This window comes from Cololabis saira, chromosome 22, assembly GCF_033807715.1.
Source record: "Cololabis saira isolate AMF1-May2022 chromosome 22, fColSai1.1, whole genome shotgun sequence".
Lineage (NCBI taxonomy): Eukaryota > Metazoa > Chordata > Actinopteri > Beloniformes > Belonidae > Cololabis > Cololabis saira.
In genome coordinates this window covers 16,428,243-16,450,436 of record NC_084608.1, presented here as the reverse complement: position 1 = coordinate 16,450,436, position 22,194 = coordinate 16,428,243, and the positions used below count along the sequence as shown (strand labels likewise).

The following is a 22,194-nucleotide window of genomic DNA, read 5'->3' as shown; positions in this document are numbered from 1 at the left end:
CTTTTTTTTCCCCTTTTTTTTTTCCAATGTCAATTTCTATTGTGGTGCGTCGGCTGTTCTTTTGTTGCGGACAACCGCTGTGAATGGTCCGGCATGAGTCACCGCTGAAGTAAACATCGTGGCACATTGCAAGGGAGAGAACAGCACGGGTTGCTCTGTGGACGGGGTTGCCCCGGTGAAGATAATTGCTGAAATCACTCCTAGGTGTGTATTTGTGGAAGTAAATGCAGTGTGTATTTTCAGCCTTTGCAGGCACAATAAGATATCCTAAGCAGAAAATCACCTCTTTGTGCGATGACAGCTGCTTCTCAGATATGAGAATTGGGGATTCCATTCACAAGTTTCTATGGTTACGGAGAGAAGCGCCAATATGATATTGACACCATGTTCACTAAGCTTCCCTGACAGCATCATCTAGGTGTTGTGTGATCATTTGGATCAGGGCAGACAAACAACAGTTGCACTATAAATTAGGATGCATTGAAGTATTGGAACCAGAAGCTTCGGGAATTAAATCGCAGCAATCCTGTACTTGCTCCCTAGTTTTATATTTGCAGTTCTTTTTGTTTGATGGTCTTGCTATCTTTCTGTCAGTACTGACTTACTTTCTCACACACAGGGCTGCTTGTTTTGTTTCCCCTCCCATGTCAGCTCACTCATGAATATATTTATGCAAACATCATCAGGGTGAATATCATTAGAAAGAAAACCATGTTGTCAGTCGACTCCTGGTAAACAGAGCTGGGTTCATTTTTAAACCAGTTTCCCAGAGGAAAGGTAGACAAGGATATTGAAAATACAGGAAAAGAAGAAAGGGAAAGAAAACGTAGCGAAAACTCTATTTTGCATTGCAAGCACATAACTTGAAAGAAACTTTGAGAAACACACAAGCAGCACATCTCAAGTCTAACAGTTAAAGTATTGGAATGATCAAGCTCAGGTGGAGGCTAGATGCTGATGTATTCAGGATACCAAGTGCTACTAAAAGTTCGAAGTTTAGCTGCCTTTTTTTTTCCTTATACTTGATGAGGATTAGTTTACTCCTTGGCGATCGCCAGGTCTCTGCTCTCCCAAATGAAAGACAGAGAAGAGAAAGTGTGCTTTTCGTTTAATGCACGAAAGATATAAGGTAAGGCTGAGGGATTATCTCAATTCCTCCTGTTTTAAAACTCAGCATGAAATTTTCATCCCACCTCTACCATCCACTTTGCTACAAATGAGAAAAAAAAATTACAAAGTAGCAAAGAAACTTCACATAAGGAGGAAGATCTCACAAATGCCTCATTTCCACAGAAATACTTTGCCAGCACTATACTGTGTGTGTGTGTATATATACATGTATATATATATATATATATATATATATATATATATATATATATATATATATATATATAATATATAATATATATATATATATATATATATATATATATATATATATATATATATATATATATATATATATATATATATATATATATATATATATATAAATATATATATACACACACACAAAAGGCAAAAAGCATCACAGCCAACCCAACATTTAAGTTGCAAAGCTTCCGCCTAACTTGTGTTCGTAGTGCTGGGAGACATCGCCATGGTTACCCAGTTTGCAAATTGATTGTGTAATCACTGAAAATAACATACAGAGATATGTGAAGAACGGGGAAATCCTCTTTGTCATGTCAGGTCCTGGGGTTTAGAGCTGTAAGTGCCTGTTGAGTGTGTGTTTTGTAGTGAAAATGTGTGCAAGAGGGAAATATAAAGATATGAAGGCCATTTTAGAGAAATTTGCACAGCATTTGTTGTGTTTTGTCCTGTGTGCCTTCGCCTGTGCGCATATGTGTGTGGGAGGTGCAGCGAAGAGTGAGTTTCTCTTATGAGGTTTTCCCAAGTCTTATCTGTGAAGGAGAAGCACCCAGGAGATGTGACTCTTAGTCTGAGTAAATTTCTGGGAAGCACCAGATTCAAAGCCATTTATGCGTCTTGGCTGCGAATACCCCACCTTCCCCTCCTCCCCTCGGCCTCTCAGCGCAGATGGATGATGTTATCAGGAGACTCGAGGGTAGACGGGAGCGGGGAGCTTGTAAGAGATCCTTCTTGAGTTGTTATCTGCATGCATACAGGAAAGCCCTGCTGCAGCCAAACTCCCTGCAAGACATTTGCAGCACTCGCTTTATCTTGACTTTTAAGCGTTACCCGAGTCCGTCTTTGTTTCTCTCTCCTTCCTCCGGTCTGTGGTTCGAGGAAGTGTTGATTATGGCATCTTGGCTTGTACTCTATGATTAAAACAGTGATCACTACTCTGGCGCAGGGGCGTGCACATTAAGGGGTAATTATACTTAGCCCTGCTAACCGCTCTTCTTGTTTTTTATATCACACAGAAGGACACACACCACTGCAGGAAAGCAGAGCCACACACTTATTCAAGAGACAAGTGAATTTCCATTGTAATTACTGCCTTTTTAAATAATCATTCGCGCATGCAGATGCACACATTCAGATGTTAAATTTGCATCTATAAATACAGTGGTGAGTCAAAGCAAGGTCCATGTGAATGCAGGGACTAAAGGTTTCCTAGCAGGACCATGCAAACAACCACATAATCAGTGTCATTAACTTCACCTGTTAGTGGTGTTAATGTCGTGGCTGCTCGGTGCTCGTATGCATGCGTACTGGAAAATACTTGCACTTGTACATGTGTATCACTCTCCGTGAATGTTGTATGTCAGGTCTGCCTCCTGCTCTCTTCTCTCAGGGGTAATGTCAGCAGCTCATATAGGTTAATAATGTTGTCACAGCATGAAAGCTGAAGGCTCGTTCCCCCTTGAAATGCACACTCAAATGCACACACACACACACACCCTGTTTCCTTGAACACCCAGAAGTGAAAGGACACCATTTAAATTGTTTTTTAATGTGAATTTATATTACATAATATATTAATGTACATTGAGCATCATCGGAAGAATTTATTGACCGGGTAATACATTGCCAAAGCAGTTATGTTGCAGCTGATGACAAAGAGAAGATAAAAACAAGCTCAAATTCTTAAATATTTCAACAGTAGTGGAATTCATTTTATTGGATTTTCTTCCACTAGATGCACTATCTGTGGCGTATCACTGTAGGTATTAAGCTTGTTATGAATTGGTATGATGCCATAAATGAATTCTCCTCTCATATATTTGTAATTCTGATGGTGTAATTGGAAATTCAGATTTATATCTGCCCCACTGTTGGTTCATCCTGCTCCTGCGCTTCTGGGTTAACTTGTTCTCTCCATCTATTTATTTGTTTTGCTGCTTAACACTTGTGTTGTGAAACTCCATAATTGGCTGTAAGGTGCCTGAAAGGGAAATGGTGTCGGACAAATTACTAAGTAAGGACAGAACTGGTGTAAAAGTGTAATGAGACCTTGTTAAGTTTGAAGTTTGCCAGAGGTGAAAGAGCTCAGAGTAGATCTCACTGAAGGCTAATCAAGATACTGACTTTGAATCCAGTTTGTTCTTGTGAGTTTCTTCCTGTCCTCCCTGGGAGGCCTGCATGAACCACTTTTACAGACCGTGGTTAATTCACAAAAGTGCTTTACAGAAATGGTACCACCACACAGTACGATATATATATATATATATATATATATATATATATATATATATATATATATATATATATATATATATATATATATATATATATATATATATATATATATATATATATATATATATATATATATATATATATAATACTATTTAACTATTTAATTTGAATATATATATATATATATATAATACTATTTAACTATTTAATTTGAATATATATATATATATATATATATATATATATATATATATATATATATATATATATATATATATATATATACATATATATATATATATATATATATATATATATATATATATATATATATATATATATATATATATATATATAACCACACTCAAATCTGTCTTAAATCCTCAACTGTAGAAATCTGATAACAGAGGAAGAGGACTATGTTACAGGATGCACAGAAGGATGCAGACAGTATTAGGTGTCTATTTCAGTCGTCGGATCGCTCAAGGAGTCTGTTGGCGCTTTAAATAAAATTGTCAATAGGCTTGATTTAAAAGGGCAGTTGCGAAACACGTCTAAACGAGGAGTCAAGAAATGCCCTGTCCACGTTGTAGTGTGATATTTAACCTGTGAAGCACTGCTGTTCCTCCTTTATGACCTTAGGCTCAGATTAAAAACCCTATAAAACCTGAAGATTTCTTGGGAACTTTAAAGCATCCTGATACACCTTGGTCTCAGGAAACTAGAAAGAACAAAAATCAAAAGGTTAAAAATTCTAATTTGTTAATGACTTTGTCCTCACGTTTAAAAAAGAAACATTTAAAACGTGTATCATATCCTGAATAATTTGGGGTAGGGGTTTTCCTTCTTCTGTACTTGTACTTTTTGTAATCACAATTAGTGTCGCTCACATGTACATTATATAACTGAATTAATGAACCATTAAGTCAACTTGAGACTGTTTTGATAAAACTTCACAACACCAGTGTCGTCCAGGGTTGCATCTGAATACTCAACTATCTGGATACTGGTTGGTTAGGTGCAAATCTGGTTTTTCAAACAGTAACTACAGAATAACAACCCCTTCTGTCACTGGTAGACGCAAATGTCACCTCCAGTGTTCATTTTATTTGTAATAGCACACCAAAAACCTCATCCCATATAATGCTATACAGGCCAGCACCAAGAAAATTACCATTCAAAAGTTAAAGGCAAAGTTAGTCCAGTGATTTCTTGATGTAACAACATTATGTCCCAGAGAGACTGTTGGATGCCTCATTATATCCTTTCTCACACAGTCTCAGTCTCAGTCTGCAAAATGAAGGCTTGACCATGTGCAGGCACATCTAACTTTAGCAGAGCAGCAGACATGTTCCTGCAGCGGGGGAAGACATCTCGTTTTTGTGCAGCGGTAATGAGAACTTTTGTCTTGAAAGTCGCTTGATTTGTCAGTTGTTGCCATTTTGAGAAGAACAAAAAAAATCCCTGTCGACCTGAAAGGTGGCCTAATCTGTCGACAAAATTCCCAAGTTGCCTTTTTATTCCGTTACGTCGTAAATGGTGAACCCTGCATGTTTGTGTGCTGTAAAAGAGTGTAATAAACTAGGATTGATATGTTTCACGCCGCATCTAAGAGTCGAGATAATACTATTCTCCTGTGGGTTTTTTAAATACATATTTCCAGCTAGCGATGGTCAGACTACTTCAGTGTTGACATCTTCCTGATATTTGCTTTTATTATCACATTACTGACAGCATTCCTCAGTCGAGACCTAAGTCTGCTCGGTGCTCAGGGTCATTTACACTGGTACAGGGAATGGCACCGTGTGATTAGTTTCTGAGGTTCTCCTATCCCTCACTCTGACACGCTTGGAGTTACGATCCCAGTTTAGCCAATTTTGCCTCTACATAATCATGACTCTTGGTGGATTTGTCTTTGCAGCAGAAGCTGATTCTCCGGCTGCTCTCACTGCAGCCAACAAGAATGCTGGCCTCCAGGTGACAACTGCTGAATTCTCTGACTTGGCAGCCGTGAGCCAATTCTCTCCCTAAAATTGTCCTGATGGATTGGTCTGTGGCTTTAATGCATGTGGCCAGCCTTGAGTTTCTCCATGGCTGGGATTATGCCTCAAAATTTTGATTTAGAAAGGGAACAACTTGTAGAAAGACTGTTTAGTATGGAGTTTTGGGGGATGTAACGCTCCAACTGCCAGATGCAGCCAAGCTTCTTACCGGCAAGTGTTGCATTTAAATGTTTACTCCTCATCTTGTAGTTAAGTCTCATGCATCACTGGTGTTTGGGGGGGAGACGTCTTTTTCCTTGAGTTTGCTGTTGTGGCTACAATTAGCATAAACCTAGGGCTGGGCGATATGGACCAAAAGTCATATCTCGATATTTTCTAGCTAAATGGCGATACTCGATATATATCTCGATATTTTTTCTGTGCCTTAATTGGGGTTTCCCCCAAAGCATTATAGCATAGCATCTCTGTTAGCATCTCTGTTAGCATCTCTGTTAGCTTCATTTTTTTCTGAGGCAAACCCTTAAAAAAACAGTCAGTTTTAATACAAAGCCTCGTGCCAAATGTCACACAGGTTCCTTTATTAACAGAGGTCTGCACAATATCAACATGTATAAAACAAATTAAATAAAAATAAACTGCCTGCATATAAAGAATAAAAATGCTTCTTGAATAAAATAAAACAAATATCCCTTTCCTGCATAATTAAATTAAAATACACTGTGCAATTAATACAATGTAGACAGTAACAGGCAGACTTTTCCACTGAGACTGACAGTTGTGCAAATAACAAAACATTTGTGCAAATCTCAAATAAAACATTCAAGTCAATTTGTCACAAAATAAGCTATATCAAAATCATAAAAAAAAAAAGTAAAAAAAAAAAAAAAAAAAATTTTTAAATCGATATAAACGATATTGTCTCGTACCATATCGTGTTTGAAAATATATCTATATATATTAAAATCTCGATATATCGCCCAGCCCTACATAAACCTGAGCTTTGCTGTCTATTTCAAAAACAAATATTCATATTTATTACTTTTTGGAGCATTCTCCACTTCATACACTGACCCTTTCAGTTTTATCTACCATGTAATCAGGGAAAAGAAAGAAAAGTAGATGTTTGTACCACAAAAAAGGCAACTCTGCGGGACCAAAGTGCTGGACAAGTTATACACCACATGTACTAAGTAGGAAATAAATAGAACTACAAAAAGTAATTAAGCAAAAACTGAAGCAACAGTTCAAGAATGACTTTGAGGAAACGATTCACGTGTTAAAGGTTGGATTGTCCAGATGAAATTATTTCGGCACTGTCATTTAAACCAACACCAAAGCATGTGTTACCAGTTCCCTCTCTCATCTGAGGTTTGATTTTCATGTCATATTCTCTATGCTGTAATGGAGAATAAACACTGTAACTACCACGCCTGCTCTTTGCAGGCGTGTTTGTGTGACCCAGTAGATGAACATCCTCACTAAATATTTCATATTCCCCACTTTCCTCCCTGCCTCTATTAAAAAAAGAAAACAACAAACAAATATTGCTCTGATATGAATAAAGGATGCAAATAAGTGGAATGGCATTGAGGGAGTTGTTGAAAAAGCCCAGAAACAGTATGTCTTTTACAAGAGTGAAAACAAAAGGGGAAACAATGACATTTATTAGAGATGTAAAAGACAATATTGTTGCTGAAACAGTGGGGGAGTTTGTGAATAGTAGAGGGATTGTCCTTGATAATACACAGGTCCATTTACATTTAGATTTTATCATTTATTTGTTGATTCTTTTCTTTTTGAGCCATATTGTGGATGAAAATGAACTGGCTATCTCTGTGGTGACTGAAGGTGAAGGTGGCCAGCAAATAACTGAGAAGTGGTTATTGATTGCGATTTCTCTCGTACTCTGTCAGCCCACTCGACCATTTTTGTGCTGCTGAGCGATCCTCTCACTCTTAGAAAACAGCGGTGGCTGAAACCTCCTGCTTCCTGCTGTTGCATGTCAAATACTATGACATATGATAACAATGCAAATGCAGAGTTTGTCTGTTGCACTGATTGTGAGGATTCTGACCCTAAATTGTGACTTTAATCCTGGAAAAAGATTGCCAAGTACATGATTTAGTCTCATCGAGTGAGGACAAATTAAAGCATAAATAATGACATGGTGTATGGTGATTCTGCATCTCGCCCAAGCAGATGGGTCATATCCGCTGCACTGAGAGCTGTCAATGGCACAAGAGGAGCTCAATTACATTTGTAAAATGATAAAAATATAATGTTATGCACCAAAGTCGTCCCTCTGGAGTCTCCAAAGATAGTTGGCCAGATGGACACTGGAGTGGTTTCTTTTCATCAGTCTTTTGTTGCAGTGAGTTTTGGATATAATTCTGTTGGATTCATTTTGAGTCAGTTTTAAGGAAATCATTTGGATCCGGTTTGTTATTTTTTCCTCTGGTGCATTATGAACTTAATCATTTTTGGGCTGATGGCATTAGAATTGAGGCTCAAATTGTAATGACTGTGGCCCGCCTCCAAACCTGTCTAAACCTCTGAGGATCTGCAGAATAAAATGCTTGATGGCCACCAAATATTATGATACCATACCCCGCTATGTGTCTGGATAACATTCTTGTAAGGTTTTGTAAAAGCTCCAGATGGACTTGAGTGGGATGATAAGGGGATTGTACCTTCTGTGTTGTCGATTAACGTTGAGTCTCTTTAAGGATTTGCATGTTATTCAATCTCTCACTGTTCATATTGTATAGTTCTTGTTGTAAGGACAAGAGGCAAGGTGACTGTGGTGATATGTTGCTGTTTTTACCCCCTAATCCCTTTTCTACCATTGAGCTTCACAATAAGGGAAGAGTTGCTTGTGGTACATGTAAATGAACAACTTTGTTTTAATGTTTGCAGAAAGCAATTACCATGTGCAGCCCAACAGCTGTGCATGCCCTGATGGGGTCGTCACACTGGAGGAGATACAGTCCCACAAGATGAAATACCACGCAAGTCCTGGAATCAATCCTTATTACCATAGCCATAATCGCCCAGATTGATTCTGCAGCAAAAAATTATCATACCTGAGGAATGGCTCAATTTGTGCAGCACAAACTGATGACACAAGTGCAGGGGGGGGAGGGGCCAAGGGAGACCTGAGAGCTGGATCATCCTCCGTGAGAGCTCAGAGGAGGGATATCAATAGGGGCTTACTGGACTTGGCTCTGGGTCCATGAGGTGATGTGTACACGATCAATAGCATCCCTTGAGCCGGCTGATGGGACGCCGGTGTGGCACAAGTTATTTTTCCTTCTCATGTCTCTCCTCCCTGGGCGTGCAGTGGGAAGCAGAGGAGGGGGTGGCACGTAGGGGGATGTCATTGCGACCACAGGGGCTGCCACTGATGACAGGACACTTAGAGAGGAGTTAGTGCTCCTATTGACTACTCCTTGTGAGGAGGAAGGGGATTCTCACAGTTCTGAGATTTGTTGGTGGAGATGACAAGTGGCCGCACTCAAAAGAGGCTCAGAAGAAGCAAAGGGCTCTTACTGCTCTGACTCTTATGTGCGTGTTTTTTTCTCTTTCTTGCAGACCAACACACTTTAACCTCTAAAACATGTCTAAAGGTTCTTTGAAATGGAATTAAGCATTGATCATAAAGTTTGATTTGATTTGATTTGTTTATTTGCACAACATAAAAAAAATGGTACAAAAGTTTAAATGAACATAAAACCATGAAAATATGTGCAGGTGAGAAAGGAAGCCCTAAATGGGCTTATTCAAAGTTCTCACCAAGAAGATACATTGTATTGAAAATACATTGTATTGAAATAATAGCAAGAACAAAAAACAAAAAACAGAAAAAAAAACAGCGTTTCCAAAAAGATGGATATAAACAGACAATTTCTCGGTGTGCACGTGCAGAAGTGAGTCCACTTCTTAAAAGTAGATTTAGTTTACAAGACATTGGCCTTAAAATGTGGTTAAAGCTGTGGGTTTTTTTTTTTTTTTTTTAAATCTGCCCCTTGACAATTTCAACCACCTCTCGTCCATTCTTTGTATGGAGTGTTTTTATAATGTGCTCAGAAGTAAAGAGCAAAGTATAACAGGAAGTAATCAGACTATTCTTCGGAGCTAAGCTAATGTGACTTTGAAAAATTCCTTCCCTTTGTCCATCTGTCTTTGATCTGGTGTTGAATCTCAGAGCGCCGCGGCTCTCCAGCGTGCTGCAGAGCGCTGGAGAGTCAGCGCGGCAGCTAAAACGGCAAGGGACAATTAAAGCATGTCGTACATCACCTAATCATCTGAGTGGATTTCCCGTCCCGCCTAAGCCTATCAAGTCTCATGACTCCTCTGTGCATGACCTGACTATGACATTTTCCCTCTAAGGTTCTCACCTCACACTGCGAACAGAAGACGTAAAATACAGTACAGTTTCTTTGAGACAGTTCATAGATATGGTTAAATGATGCACTTAAACAATTTGTTTGATAGTTTGACATTTCATTTTACACGTTATGCTCTAATGTGGAAAACACAGTAGCAGTGATCGATTTAGTGTAATAGAATGACCAGATTGTCATCTCAGTTGCTTTACTTTATTAACTCCGGACAAGAGAAAAAAACTCCACAGATTATGAAGTTCAGACAAGTATCACATATCTCGCTGCGATCTCTGCCTCCGTTCCAGGTCAACTCTAGGTCGATTGGCTTTCCTTGGCTCACGTCCATTTTTCCTAATCCACCACGAACGCCATTTGATGCTATACTTAATGCAGTCGCAGATGCAAATCAGGAGGAAAGTAGACTGAGTAGCTGATCTTCTTAACTACTCCCACTCAATTACAATATGGGTAAACGCATGCCACCTCAGAGTATATCATCCCCACACCGAAGTGATACTTGTGGATTCTGGGAGAAAAGCAAGGTGAGACGGCAGGGCCCAGGGTCAGAGAAAGCATCATCTTTTATTCCTCCACGCGCCCTTTCATTCAGGTATCCGTGGTGCGTTTTTAAAGTGTGCAACGGTAGCAGATTAACATCTCCTCTCAAGTAGCTAATGGGATCTAAATAAAGACTGACTGTCCTTTAAAGAATGACAGTTCACATCAATCATATGCAGTAAACTTCAAAGCATATTCAATGTCGGCTTCACCAACACAAAGCCTTCCAAGGGATGAAAACCTCCCTTGATCAGGAGCATAAGCAAGGGCCCTCCACCTGAGCGGCGGGGGAGCAGGATGTGAACTTCTAATGAGCTTGCCCAAAAAGTTCAGGGGTATGGGGACAATCCGCGTCCTCGCTATGACTCCACAGTCTTTGAGCTCACGAAAGCGCTGCCCAGGTTGCCTCACTGAGCTGCTAATAGGTTTAACCTAATCAGTACCAGCATTCACTTAGCGATAACACTCCTTCTGCTGAGCCATGATACTAGCTCCTCTATTTTAACTCTTAATTCAAAAAAGAAATGATTGCAAAGTTTTCATTTAGACGAGGTATTACTTATTTGTAAGCCACATGTTTTCCGGAGTGTTTGTCTATCCATTAGCTACTGACATCTACTGTATCAGTGTTGCAAAATCCTGTTTTTGCTCTTGATATTAACTACTATGTGATACTAAATTAATAGATCCTAAATGGAGATATAGTCAGTGCCGGCCCGATGTTCTCAGGGTAAATTCATCCAAGATCTTCTGTGTGCTCTGAAATTAAATGTAGCATGTGATTGTTATTCAGGTTGTCTTGTTTTCTCATCTTTACTGAGTCTCTTCAATCTCTTTTCATCAGATCTTAATAGGTTTTCTATTGCTCGGGTCACAAAGGACTTGCAAATGCAAATTCTCTTACGCACTAGTTTTTCCATTTAAGTCATGCTGCAGTGCTGTGCTGGAGCGAAAGACAGATGAGTTTTCACCTGCGTGGGTGGGGAAACTAAGTTCAGCAGCGTTAAACCCGGGGAAAAAAAGGACATCACCTAATCCCAGCATCACAGTGAGGAGTTGGCCATGAAGCGGAGTCGCAGCTCATCACATAACGTTATCTGTTGTACAAACACAATCCTCCTCTCACTATGTATTGCTCACACATTCATTTCATGAATATTAAAGCTCAGTAAGGACATCTAAGGCTAGATTTAATCAACTGTGGACAATAAATCCCAGACAAGATAAAGAGCTGAACCGCGGCCCCCATGCGGTGCTGATTGTACCAGATGCTCTGACCCATCTCCAAACTGAGGCAAAGTAAACAGTTGTACTAGTTTTTTGTTTTCTTTTAAACTAACAATAGCTTTAAAGCGTAACATGTCCAGTTACTTTTCTGAGCAACTGAACGCATGAACATTTTTCATGGCAGGCAAGGTGGGTTTTAAACAGTTGCCAACAGGTGGAGCCAAAGTCTTTTCATCCTTTGATCTGGTTGAATCAAAGTCAAAGTCAAAGTGAACTTTATTGTCATTCTGAGCATACAATAGAGAGTGAACAGTAGAATAAAATGGTGTTTCTCTGTTCTCAACGGATAAAAAAAAAAGTGCTGGACCCATTTCATGATGCGATACACTAGCAGTGTTGTTAAAGAGCAAAAACTGAAGAATAAAAGCAAAAATTACAACTTTGCAATTTGATATCAAAGGTTCAAATGTACTAATTTACAGTTTAACAGTGTTGAATTAGCAAGATGCAAAATCAGTACCAAAGAAAATATCCAAACAATGAGTAATAACAAAGTGTTTCATGACACTTTTGTCACAAAACAACCGCATTTGCTTTAAGTTGTTCCTCAACAAAGTCCCGTTTTGTCCTCTCACAGTAAGTCCTTACATTTAAATCTTCAACCACACTACCTAAGTCTCTAAAAAAAATTTCTGCACAAATTGACCCAAAGCCAGAACCTTAAACTTGAAGCTAGAGCACTCCTGTCATGTAATGAACCCCCACCTGGTGGCCTAAATTTAAGAGCAGTGACCTGTAAACGCCACATAAATGTACAAATAAGTATATTGCACCATCATGTAATTACTATCTCAAGAGAGACACTGTTGGACGTGGATGTATCAGTCCTCTTAAAAACCCTTACTGGGCATAAAGGCTCATTCCTGTGTCCCCGGGTACTGTTTTTTCAGTGGAGATGCTTTTCAGTACACTACTTCTGAGGGATTTTTTGGAGATCGTTGACAACAATTTCATGGAGAAGCAGTGCATTCAAAACTAAGACGGCTCAAGCAATTTTTGATGAATCATGCATCGTCTTGTTGATTCACTACATCATTATGGAAGGAGTCAGTTCCCATAGAAACCTGAATGTAACTCCTCTGTTACACAATGTGACCCAAAGATGAAGAAGTTTTGAGAAGGAAACTCCCTTTTTGAATTGTCAGAAGAGCCACCTCATGCCAGCATGAAGGTTGTGTTTTGCAATGTATGAGTTTTTATTACCACAGTAATGGAAAAATACCTACTGAGAGGTAGTATTGCACTCGATATTAAACAAAATATCTATATCCTTATTCAGTGTTTTGGTTCTGCTCCCCACTGAACAGGTAGGGGTTGTAGAGTGGGATAGCTGCTGGTTGGAAAGACCTCCTGTGGCGCTTGCTGGCGGTCTCAGTCTGCAGTTGAATGTACTCTGATATTGCATGGAGGGTATGACATGCATTATACATAATAGTGAGAAGCTTTCTGTGCATCTTCCTTTACAACACCTCTACTAAAGTCTCCAGCTCAACTGTCTGAACCTTTCTGATGAGTTTGTTGAGTCTGCTGGTATCGACTGTCTCCGCCGAGCTATCCCAGCACACTCTATAGCGCAAAAGACCAGACCGGCTCCCACGGAGTGATAAAACATCTGCAGAGAGATTCTCCTCTGAGTCTCCTGAGAGAGTATAAGCAGCTCTGCCCTTTCCTGCACAGGCCATCAGCGTTTTTATTCCAATCCACTTTATTGCACCATTTATGTCAGCTGTGTGTGTGCGTGCGTGCGTGCGTGCGTGCGTGCGTGCGTGCGTGCGTGCGTGCGTGCGTGCGTGCGTGCGTGCGTGCGTGCGTGCGTGCGTGCGGGGGTGTGTGTGTGTGAATGTTATCTGTCCATAAACACCACAGTTATTTTCAAAACAGAAGTCTCTCTTAGGTTTTCCCTCAGCTTTCATACAAATGTATGATTCTTTGGGAAATTACATAATTTTATTAAATCCTGCCACCACCGTGTCCTTCTGTAGACCTACATATGTAAATTACTCTAGCAGCAACATTAATATGCAGAGTGGACTGCTCATCTATATTCAATAAAACGCCCACAGTATCTTTCAAGTAAAAATACACACTCTTGAGATGTATATTATTCATTTCACACTTGATACAGTTCCTCCTTTATTTATGCATCTTTTTCTCTTCTTAATGCACATTAAAGTCCTCTAATTACGAGGATCTACCACAAGTAACTAAGCTACAAAATGTTGAAAGTAAAGACAGCAGTTGTACTTCTTTAACATGAACATCTGTAATTAGTGTTGAACTAACATCTGTTTCTTTTCTGTGCTTTTTTTTCAGATTCTAGCCATCATATCAATTCTGTTTATCGTCCTCTCCACCATCGCCCTGTCGCTGAACACGTTACCCGAGCTCCAGGTCATGGACGAGTTTGGCCAGGCCAATGACAACCCCCAGCTGGCCCACGTGGAGGCCGTGTGCATCGCATGGTTCACCATGGAGTATCTCCTTCGCTTCCTGTCCTCTCCGAACAAGTGGAAGTTCTTCAAAGGCCCGCTGAATGTTATTGACTTACTGGCCATTCTGCCGTACTACGTCACCATATTCCTCACAGAGTCCAACAAGAGTGTGCTGCAGTTCCAAAACGTGCGTCGCGTGGTGCAGATATTCAGGATCATGAGAATATTGAGGATCCTGAAGCTCGCCAGGCACTCCACGGGGCTGCAGTCTCTAGGGTTCACTTTGAGAAGGAGCTACAACGAACTCGGTCTGCTTATATTATTTCTGGCCATGGGCATCATGATATTTTCCAGCTTGGTCTTCTTTGCTGAAAAAGATGAGGACGCCACCAAATTCACCAGTATTCCTGCCTCATTCTGGTGGGCCACCATTACCATGACTACAGTAGGCTATGGTGATATTTACCCACAAACCTTGCTTGGAAAGATTGTGGGAGGACTATGCTGCATTGCAGGAGTGCTGGTCATAGCCCTACCCATCCCCATCATCGTCAACAACTTCTCCGAGTTCTATAAAGAGCAGAAGAGACAGGAGAAGGCCATCAAGAGGAGGGAGGCACTGGAGAGAGCCAAGAGGAATGGCAGCATCGTGTCAATGAACCTAAAAGATGCGTTTGCTCGAAGTATGGAACTCATGGATGTGGTAGTAGAGAAGGGAGAGGATAAGCCGTCCCTTGACAACCACCTGACCCCGAGTCGTTGGGGCGGCTCAACCGGGCACGCGTCCTCAGAAAGCAATCTGCGATCACCGGATAAAAGAAACCCAGAGTTCCTATCGCAATGCTCCCCCCATCGTATAACCATCAACACCACTGGAAGTCCACGGCAGATAAGCAGGACCCCGCAGCACCTCAGTGTCCAGAAACTGGAGGAGATGTACAACCAAATGACCAGGTCGCAGTCCTTCACCAATCTCAACACCATGAGCTCCATGAGCACTCTGAGCACAACTATGACGGCCCCCGGCTCACCGAAGAAATCCGTCAGCACTGAATCCACGCTGAAGGAAGGCGTGCAGCTGGAGATGAAGGAAGTCCAGCCCTCTTCAGGAGATACGGTTGCCAGCTGTTCAGCAGATTTCCCAAAGCAGGGTTCCAACTCGGGGGAGAAGTACGCCGGGCCGTGTCAGATCAGACACCCCAAAGCCCCACCTTTTCTAGATCTGAGCCAGCTGAGGAGCAGCGATGGCCAGAGCTCTCCTGGTGACGTATTAAAAGAGGACTTCTATGAATCTGTTAACCCGCGTGAAGCATCAGAGTTACATAACAGTGCTGTGGAGAATATCCGGAGCTCTCTAACAGGAAATAACCCTCTAAAAGTGAAAGGGTTAAAGGTCAACTTCACTGAAACCTCCACTGAAGGTCCTCTAACGCCACCTAGCACTACCTCTCCTGGTGACATCAGCTCCAGCATCCTGGAGGACGAGTCCCCGGCGGGAGAGCTGTCGCCGCTCATTCCCGGTTCAGCGGACGACACCTGCAACCTCTCCCCTAAGAGACTGGTGGTAGACACCCCGCCTGGTGACGAGGATCAATCCACAGATAACCATGAGGAGAAACATCTGATGGAGGAGGCCGGTGCCGCAGTTGCACCCTTGTCACCTAAGACAACAGCACAAAATTGCACCCAAGGTTTGGTTGGGGCAGGTGAGGAGCTGAAGGCTGACAGCAACCAAAGTGGACACAAAGTAGAGAACCACATGTTTACAACTGATATCCACCTGATACCTGGAGAAGGCAACCTGTCCCCAACCTGTGAAACCAGTATGTGAATGTAAGGGAAGTACGGAGTGACAACAGACCTTCTACAACATCAGCCTGGTGTGTCGGAGATCAGGACAAAAAAAAAGGGTCACGGGTGCAGTTGCTGTGAAAGATATCCTTGCATGGCATGACAAGTCTCTTTTACTTGTGTTGTTGTGTATTGCTGAAAAAGAAACTGCAGTGCTTTGTGCAGATTTATGAATGACTTTGGAGGAAAGCACGATCTCAAAGAGGAAGAGGAGGCTCTGAAAATACAACAAATTCATCAACTAATGTAGACACAGGTTCTCTCAGTGTACATAATGACTGTCTCCTTTTCTAGCAAGAGAGGTAAATGCACAGAGGGACTCATCTGTAAAAAAGCATGCATTCAAAACAGACTGATATTTAACGGTGCTTAGTCTGCTGAAAGCGCTCCACTGTATATACTCGGACATGTCAGGCAATGACAATGCACAGGATTGAAAAGGAAAAGTGAAGGTACAAATATTTGTAATGTGAAAAGTAGGGGTGGGGGTTTGAATCAACAGCCATCAAACTGGGTGTTGCATCGTAGCGACTTATTAAAAAAACAAAACATATCATTAGAAATGCAAAGTGTTCCCATTATGAACCTGTAATGTTTTTCTGTTTTTCTTACGTAAAATGGTGTATGAATCTGTAACCTTGATGTCGTTGCTTTGGGTTTTCATAGCAGCTGTTGAACTTTCAGTTGGAGCATCCGGTAGTCAGTCTCTGCATTAAAAACACCTCTATTCCTCTGAAGGGAATACACCTGGACTGCAGTTGCCAAACATGTATTTAACGAGATAAGAGTTATTGGTAAATATTCATCATGCAGTCTCAGAATTTAGGACAAGGTTTAAAATCCATTTGATTTCATCCAAATCACGGGAAATTATCTTATTTATTAGAAATATCAATAAAATATATATATATATATTTATATATATATATATACATTAGTACTTTTAAGAATGAATAACGGATATGTAGGCTTCTATTGGCAGTAGAAAATGTTTAAAGTAGCTAAGTGAGATCCTTTGAAATTCAGCACAGTGCATCTGTTCAGTAATACAGATACCTGCTTTATTGTTAGTATCTACTCTGGCAAATGAGATGGGATAGACTATCACATAAATGACAATATTCCTCCCGATATCAGTGGACCAAACGAAGCACACTTACAAGCTTCCATCAGTCTCAGCTGCATCATAACATATATGGTAACAACATGTATCATGACAGTAGTTATGTTTGTTCCTTACGGTTTGTTTACCTGCATCGTGTTAAATTGTGTGCTGTACTCTTGTGTCCCGATGTCATTTTTCCCATACTACTGCAACTTTACCCAATCCTGCTGATTATATGGCTTTCTTTTATTTTATTTTATTTTTTCCATCATATAACTGTGGTGTCCTGGACTGTAATTTATTGGGTTTCTTTTTTTTTTTTTTTTTTTTTTTGTGAAGCAAAACTATTTTCAGTCAAACTTTAACCCAAAGGAGTAATTATTTATTGTCTTCTCTATTATTTTCTCTGTATCAATACTGACTGAAAATATCTGTTGTATGTTGCCTTTGATTCCAATTTATCGCTGGAATATTTGTTCACTGTCTCGGCGTGACTCTTATCTGAGCATGCTCAGAGGGTGTTTGTGAAAGCCGCACAAACCAGAATGGTAATTATAGAAAGAACATGGCTGAGTTAGTTGTTTGTTTTATTGTTTTTGTTATTATTATCATGTCTTTTTTTTTCACTGAGAGATGTGGAATGTGCAATACAGCATACTGCAATCTATGCAGGCCAAGAATTGTGGCACTTTATTTTATGTCTATGGGAATTTGTACAGGCAGAAATTACTTGTATTTTTCAAATCTTATATCTTTAATATGAGGTTAAACAGTGTTACAGCTACCAGAATCTCACAAACAATGCAAATAAGAATTTGACTTTTACTTTTTCGTATAACAAGGCTGGCAAAAATGCTGCTAAGCTCCATCATGCCAGGTATGGATGGACTTCAGATTTAATTACCTGCGGAAATAGGAAACCAAATTGACCACCAGGACTTTTATATTGTTGTTAGATTTGCATAAATATCTAAAAAATGTCTGTGGAAGATAACATGATCTAACTTCATTGGCCGCAAGCAAAGGGTTTTGTGTTTTTTGTGAAGTGATGCTGAGAGTGATTCTATATTTTCTAAACCAAAATGGAGCACGACCACAATTTCCTGCCATACGGTGGTTGAAATCATGCGTGCCTTTTCATAAAACTGCTGTTTATGAGAAGGTAGCAAGTCATTTTGCTTTGTTCATATAGCACTGTACAGAAAATTCTAATTTTATAGGAGAAATCAGGTCTTTATGTAATAGATACAAGTAATGTTATTGAGTTCTCAGGTTTTCTATAACTCTCTGACGCTTTCATTGGATAGATTATCTGTTTTTTCTTTAACAGCTTACATCAACAAGCTATTTCTGTGTTGAAAGACGTTGTTAAATCCACATTGATGTCTTGCTTCTTGGAGTAAGGACCCACAGTATATGTCCCTCCTTATGGGTAAATCAGTGTACAACATTCAGGATTCACCCACACCAGGCTCACCCACTGACATGTGATTCGTTCATTAGACCATTCATTCCTATGGGAACCTCTTTAATCGCTGAAGTAGTAGCAAATTCCCTTCCTTCCTGTGTTTTTCCAAACATTTGCCTCACCTATTGAAAAATGTTACTCTTTAGGTTCATCTTGGAGAGAATGTGCCACCACTGGATTGTTACCAACAACTAGCGACTTCGAAATTGAATAAGCTACAAATGAAGGCTGTTGGAAAATAGCGAATAAGTTACTGTGCTTCTTTTCTGGCTACAAGTTTATGCTGTTATGAGAATAGCTTATCTTCAATGGCAGCAACAAGTTGGTGTAATCGGTGTGAGCATCATTAGCCTTAGCATCAAACCATGCCAATAAAATGGTATCAGAGTTCATCAGAGACCATGTTGGACTGGGACTGATGGGGAGCATGTTATGGATTTCAACTCAGTGCTAAAGCTAACAACAATAACATTCAATTCAATTCAATTTTATTTATATAGCGTCTAATACAATAAAAGTTGTCTCTAGGCGCTTTCCAGAGACCCATACCCAGAACATGACCCCCGAGCAGTTATTACATAAACAATGGCAGGTAAAAACTCCCATAGTGGGAGAAAAGCCTTAAGCCAAACAGTGGCAAGGAAAAACTCCCCTTTAGGAGGGAAGAAACCTTGAGCAGGACCAGGCTCATAAGGGGGGACCCTCCTGCCGAGGGCCAGACTGGTGGGTCAGGGACAGCAACAGCACAGCAGGCAGGTGGAAGCAGCAACGGGATGACCAGGGGTGGGGACCGCAGGCCAGCACGCAGCTCCCGAAGCTCCGGCCCAATCACCACATTGTTAATGCCACCTCATTGCTGCCATGGCTGAGAAACATATTCTTTAGTTTCTAACACCCTCCACTTCACAGTTTCACTACATCGTCAAACAACTTGAAGTATTCATTTTTTGTTTTCAAAACACGTAATGCAAATAAAATGTTTTTTTTTAATCATTGAAAAGCAGCTAGGTGAGAAATGTACAGGTTCTCATAGGAATTAGTGGACTGACACCTATCACACGAGTGTAAAAAAGTAAATTAAATCAAGGTGTAAAGAACTGCGCTCTCTTGTGTTGAACACCAACAGACATGTTACGAAAAGGGCAAGTGGAAAGGAGGCATTAAAGCAGTGAGCCGGATCACAGTGAGGAAGAGGACTCTGCTGTCCCGGCGCGGACCGTCTGGATCACACCACCAAGACCACCAACACCACCAAGACCACCAAGACCGCCATTCCCTGCAACTTCAGAGACTCAAACCGTTGATCAGTGGGTAAAAAGGAAAGATGGATGAGAAAAGAAGCACTGTCCTCCCAAACGGTTACATTTCATCCGTGATCATTTGTGGTCCATACTTTATTTTTTCTTCCTGTGTACATACAGTCTATGGTACATACTGTATGCCTGAAGTAGCATAATGTTCCTCAGTAATCAGACATTCACATTAGGCCCCATGAAGTCATCTTTGTGAAGTGGCCGATCCCTTACCGAAAACCCGTATTCTTGGGTACTCTCCGACATTACAGTACATGGGGGATCAGTGATGGTTTGTTGTTTAGATTTTCATGTTTTTTTTGTTTTTTTTATCAGAAAAAAAATGAAGGGAGTTTAGATGATTTTCTCTACCTGTACATTCAGTTTTTCATCCCTCGTTTGTAGTAATCATGTTTCCATGTTAGCCTTCAGTAATCCTTCATTTTGACAGATACGGTAGAGAAACAAGGGAGTTCGGATTGGTCAGCTATATCCCTTTGGGATGAAGTTTGTGTGGAAATGAATTCTGTGAGCTGAAAGCAAAAGGACCGCGGTGTCTTACTGTCTCACGGTGGCATATTCATCTGTGATACTGTACAGAGTGGAACTGTTGTGTCTTTATTTTCTATGAGAGAATGTATATTGTCTGTGTTGCTCATTCGTGCTTCCCAACACCCTCTCCTTGATAAAGCAGCATCGTTTGTTCCTATGTCTCTGTATATTCTGCCTCTTAAACCTGTATTTTGATTTCTTTGTTTTCTCTGTTTGGCTATGAGACATTATCGTTAGACACATTCTGAGCTACAGACTGTTTCTGTACAAAGCAACATCTTTGTATGCATGTAGTAGTCTGAGCAATTATGTGACCACAGAACACTATGGTACACGTATGTCAACATTTCTGTAGCGCATTGTTCCCCATTACATCTATTAGCATTATGCAGAATAACAAATAAATGTGTAAATAAGTTGTGTGCTGGTGTCTGGTGTTCTCGACTCTGCATACAGGCCCATGTTTGTCGGCCATATCTGCGTTTTTCTTTTCCCACATCATTATACTGAGTCACATAGATATGAATTTGTAAATCATTTCTACTTGCACCAGTTAAAAACTCATTGCAGACCCAGTAATCTCAAGTTAAAAGTTAATAAATGATTTATCACTGGAGGGAAATTTGGAGCTTTCCATTGGATGGATTTAGTGATATTCACATCTATTTCATATATGAAACTTTGATACAGAACAAGCACATAAAAGAAAAGCTTAAGCGTCTTAAATATGCGAGGAAGACCGAAATATTCTGCACCCTGTCATAAATTATATTTTTAATAATTTTTTTAATAAATTAATTTATAATAAAGATCTGACAAACCTCTAAAAAGACGTAGGATGTACCTGCAAAGTATCTTTAACTTTGTCAGCAGTATGTCTAGATTTCTAGACTAACTTCAGTCTGCTCTGTCCAAAGGCCCTTGATCCAGAACTCTTCAGATGCAACTTTAAAACCGGCTGATCTTTCCAGGCAGAAGACGCTTTTCATCTGCCAACCTTTTCAAATCAGCCTAAAAAGTAAATAAATGTAACCGGCCTATAGAGAATTAGATAAAGTGCCTGTTTTTCTTTTCCTTTCTTTTTTTAATGTACAGATATAAAAAGTTAGAATTGAAAGCAGGTGTCTTTTTTATATTATGGCTTTATTTCAATACAATGCATTATAATTTGTAGAGCTTTTTTTTTTCTTTCCATTGTAATTTGGCTAAAAGGTTTTTATCCCGGATAACTGATAGCACATGGGTGAAAAATTACATCATTTTTGGAAAAAAAAATAAAATATATTTATCGAAAATAAAAAATAAATCTGGTCATTCCAGTTGAATTTCCAATCATCCTATGATGAAATCCAGCAATTTATCACAGCTAACAATTTACAACAGTTAGTACTTTGATATAATCATTTAACTGTTTTTTCCATGCCTTTTTGCTGATACAGTGCCAACAGTCCTCCAACAACTCATCTTTAGCTGACCTATTTATCAAACATCTCTTTTAATTAATCAGTTTTCGGTAAGAAAATTTACATTATTACTATTATTGTTATTGTTAAGAAGGAAGAGGTTCAGAATGAACATTTACTATCGTCATTTCCATCGGTCAGAAAGCATTGGCCATGGAACTTTAGTTTTCAACAAGAGTTTATTTCTCC

At 39.9% G+C, this 22,194-nt stretch overlaps 1 protein-coding gene across 2 annotated transcripts in view; it reads left to right on the top strand.

Moving 5' to 3' along the window:
* Nucleotides 1-20,955, top strand: part of kcnb2b (potassium voltage-gated channel subfamily B member 2b) — a 111,614-nt gene extending 90,659 nt beyond the window's left edge. The window contains exons 3-4 of one of the 2 annotated variants that reach the window (XR_009770812.1): nucleotides 14,156-16,427; nucleotides 19,825-20,955. Coding sequence is in view for 1 of the 2 variants with exons in the window: in XM_061713438.1 (XP_061569422.1) it covers nucleotides 14,156-16,105 (1,950 nt within the window). In the remaining variant the exon portion in view is untranslated. Of the gene's footprint in view, nucleotides 1-14,155 lie in introns of both variants that reach the window. The other variant, XM_061713438.1, reaches the window with a different exon arrangement.
* Nucleotides 20,956-22,194: the final 1,239 nt, after the last annotated feature.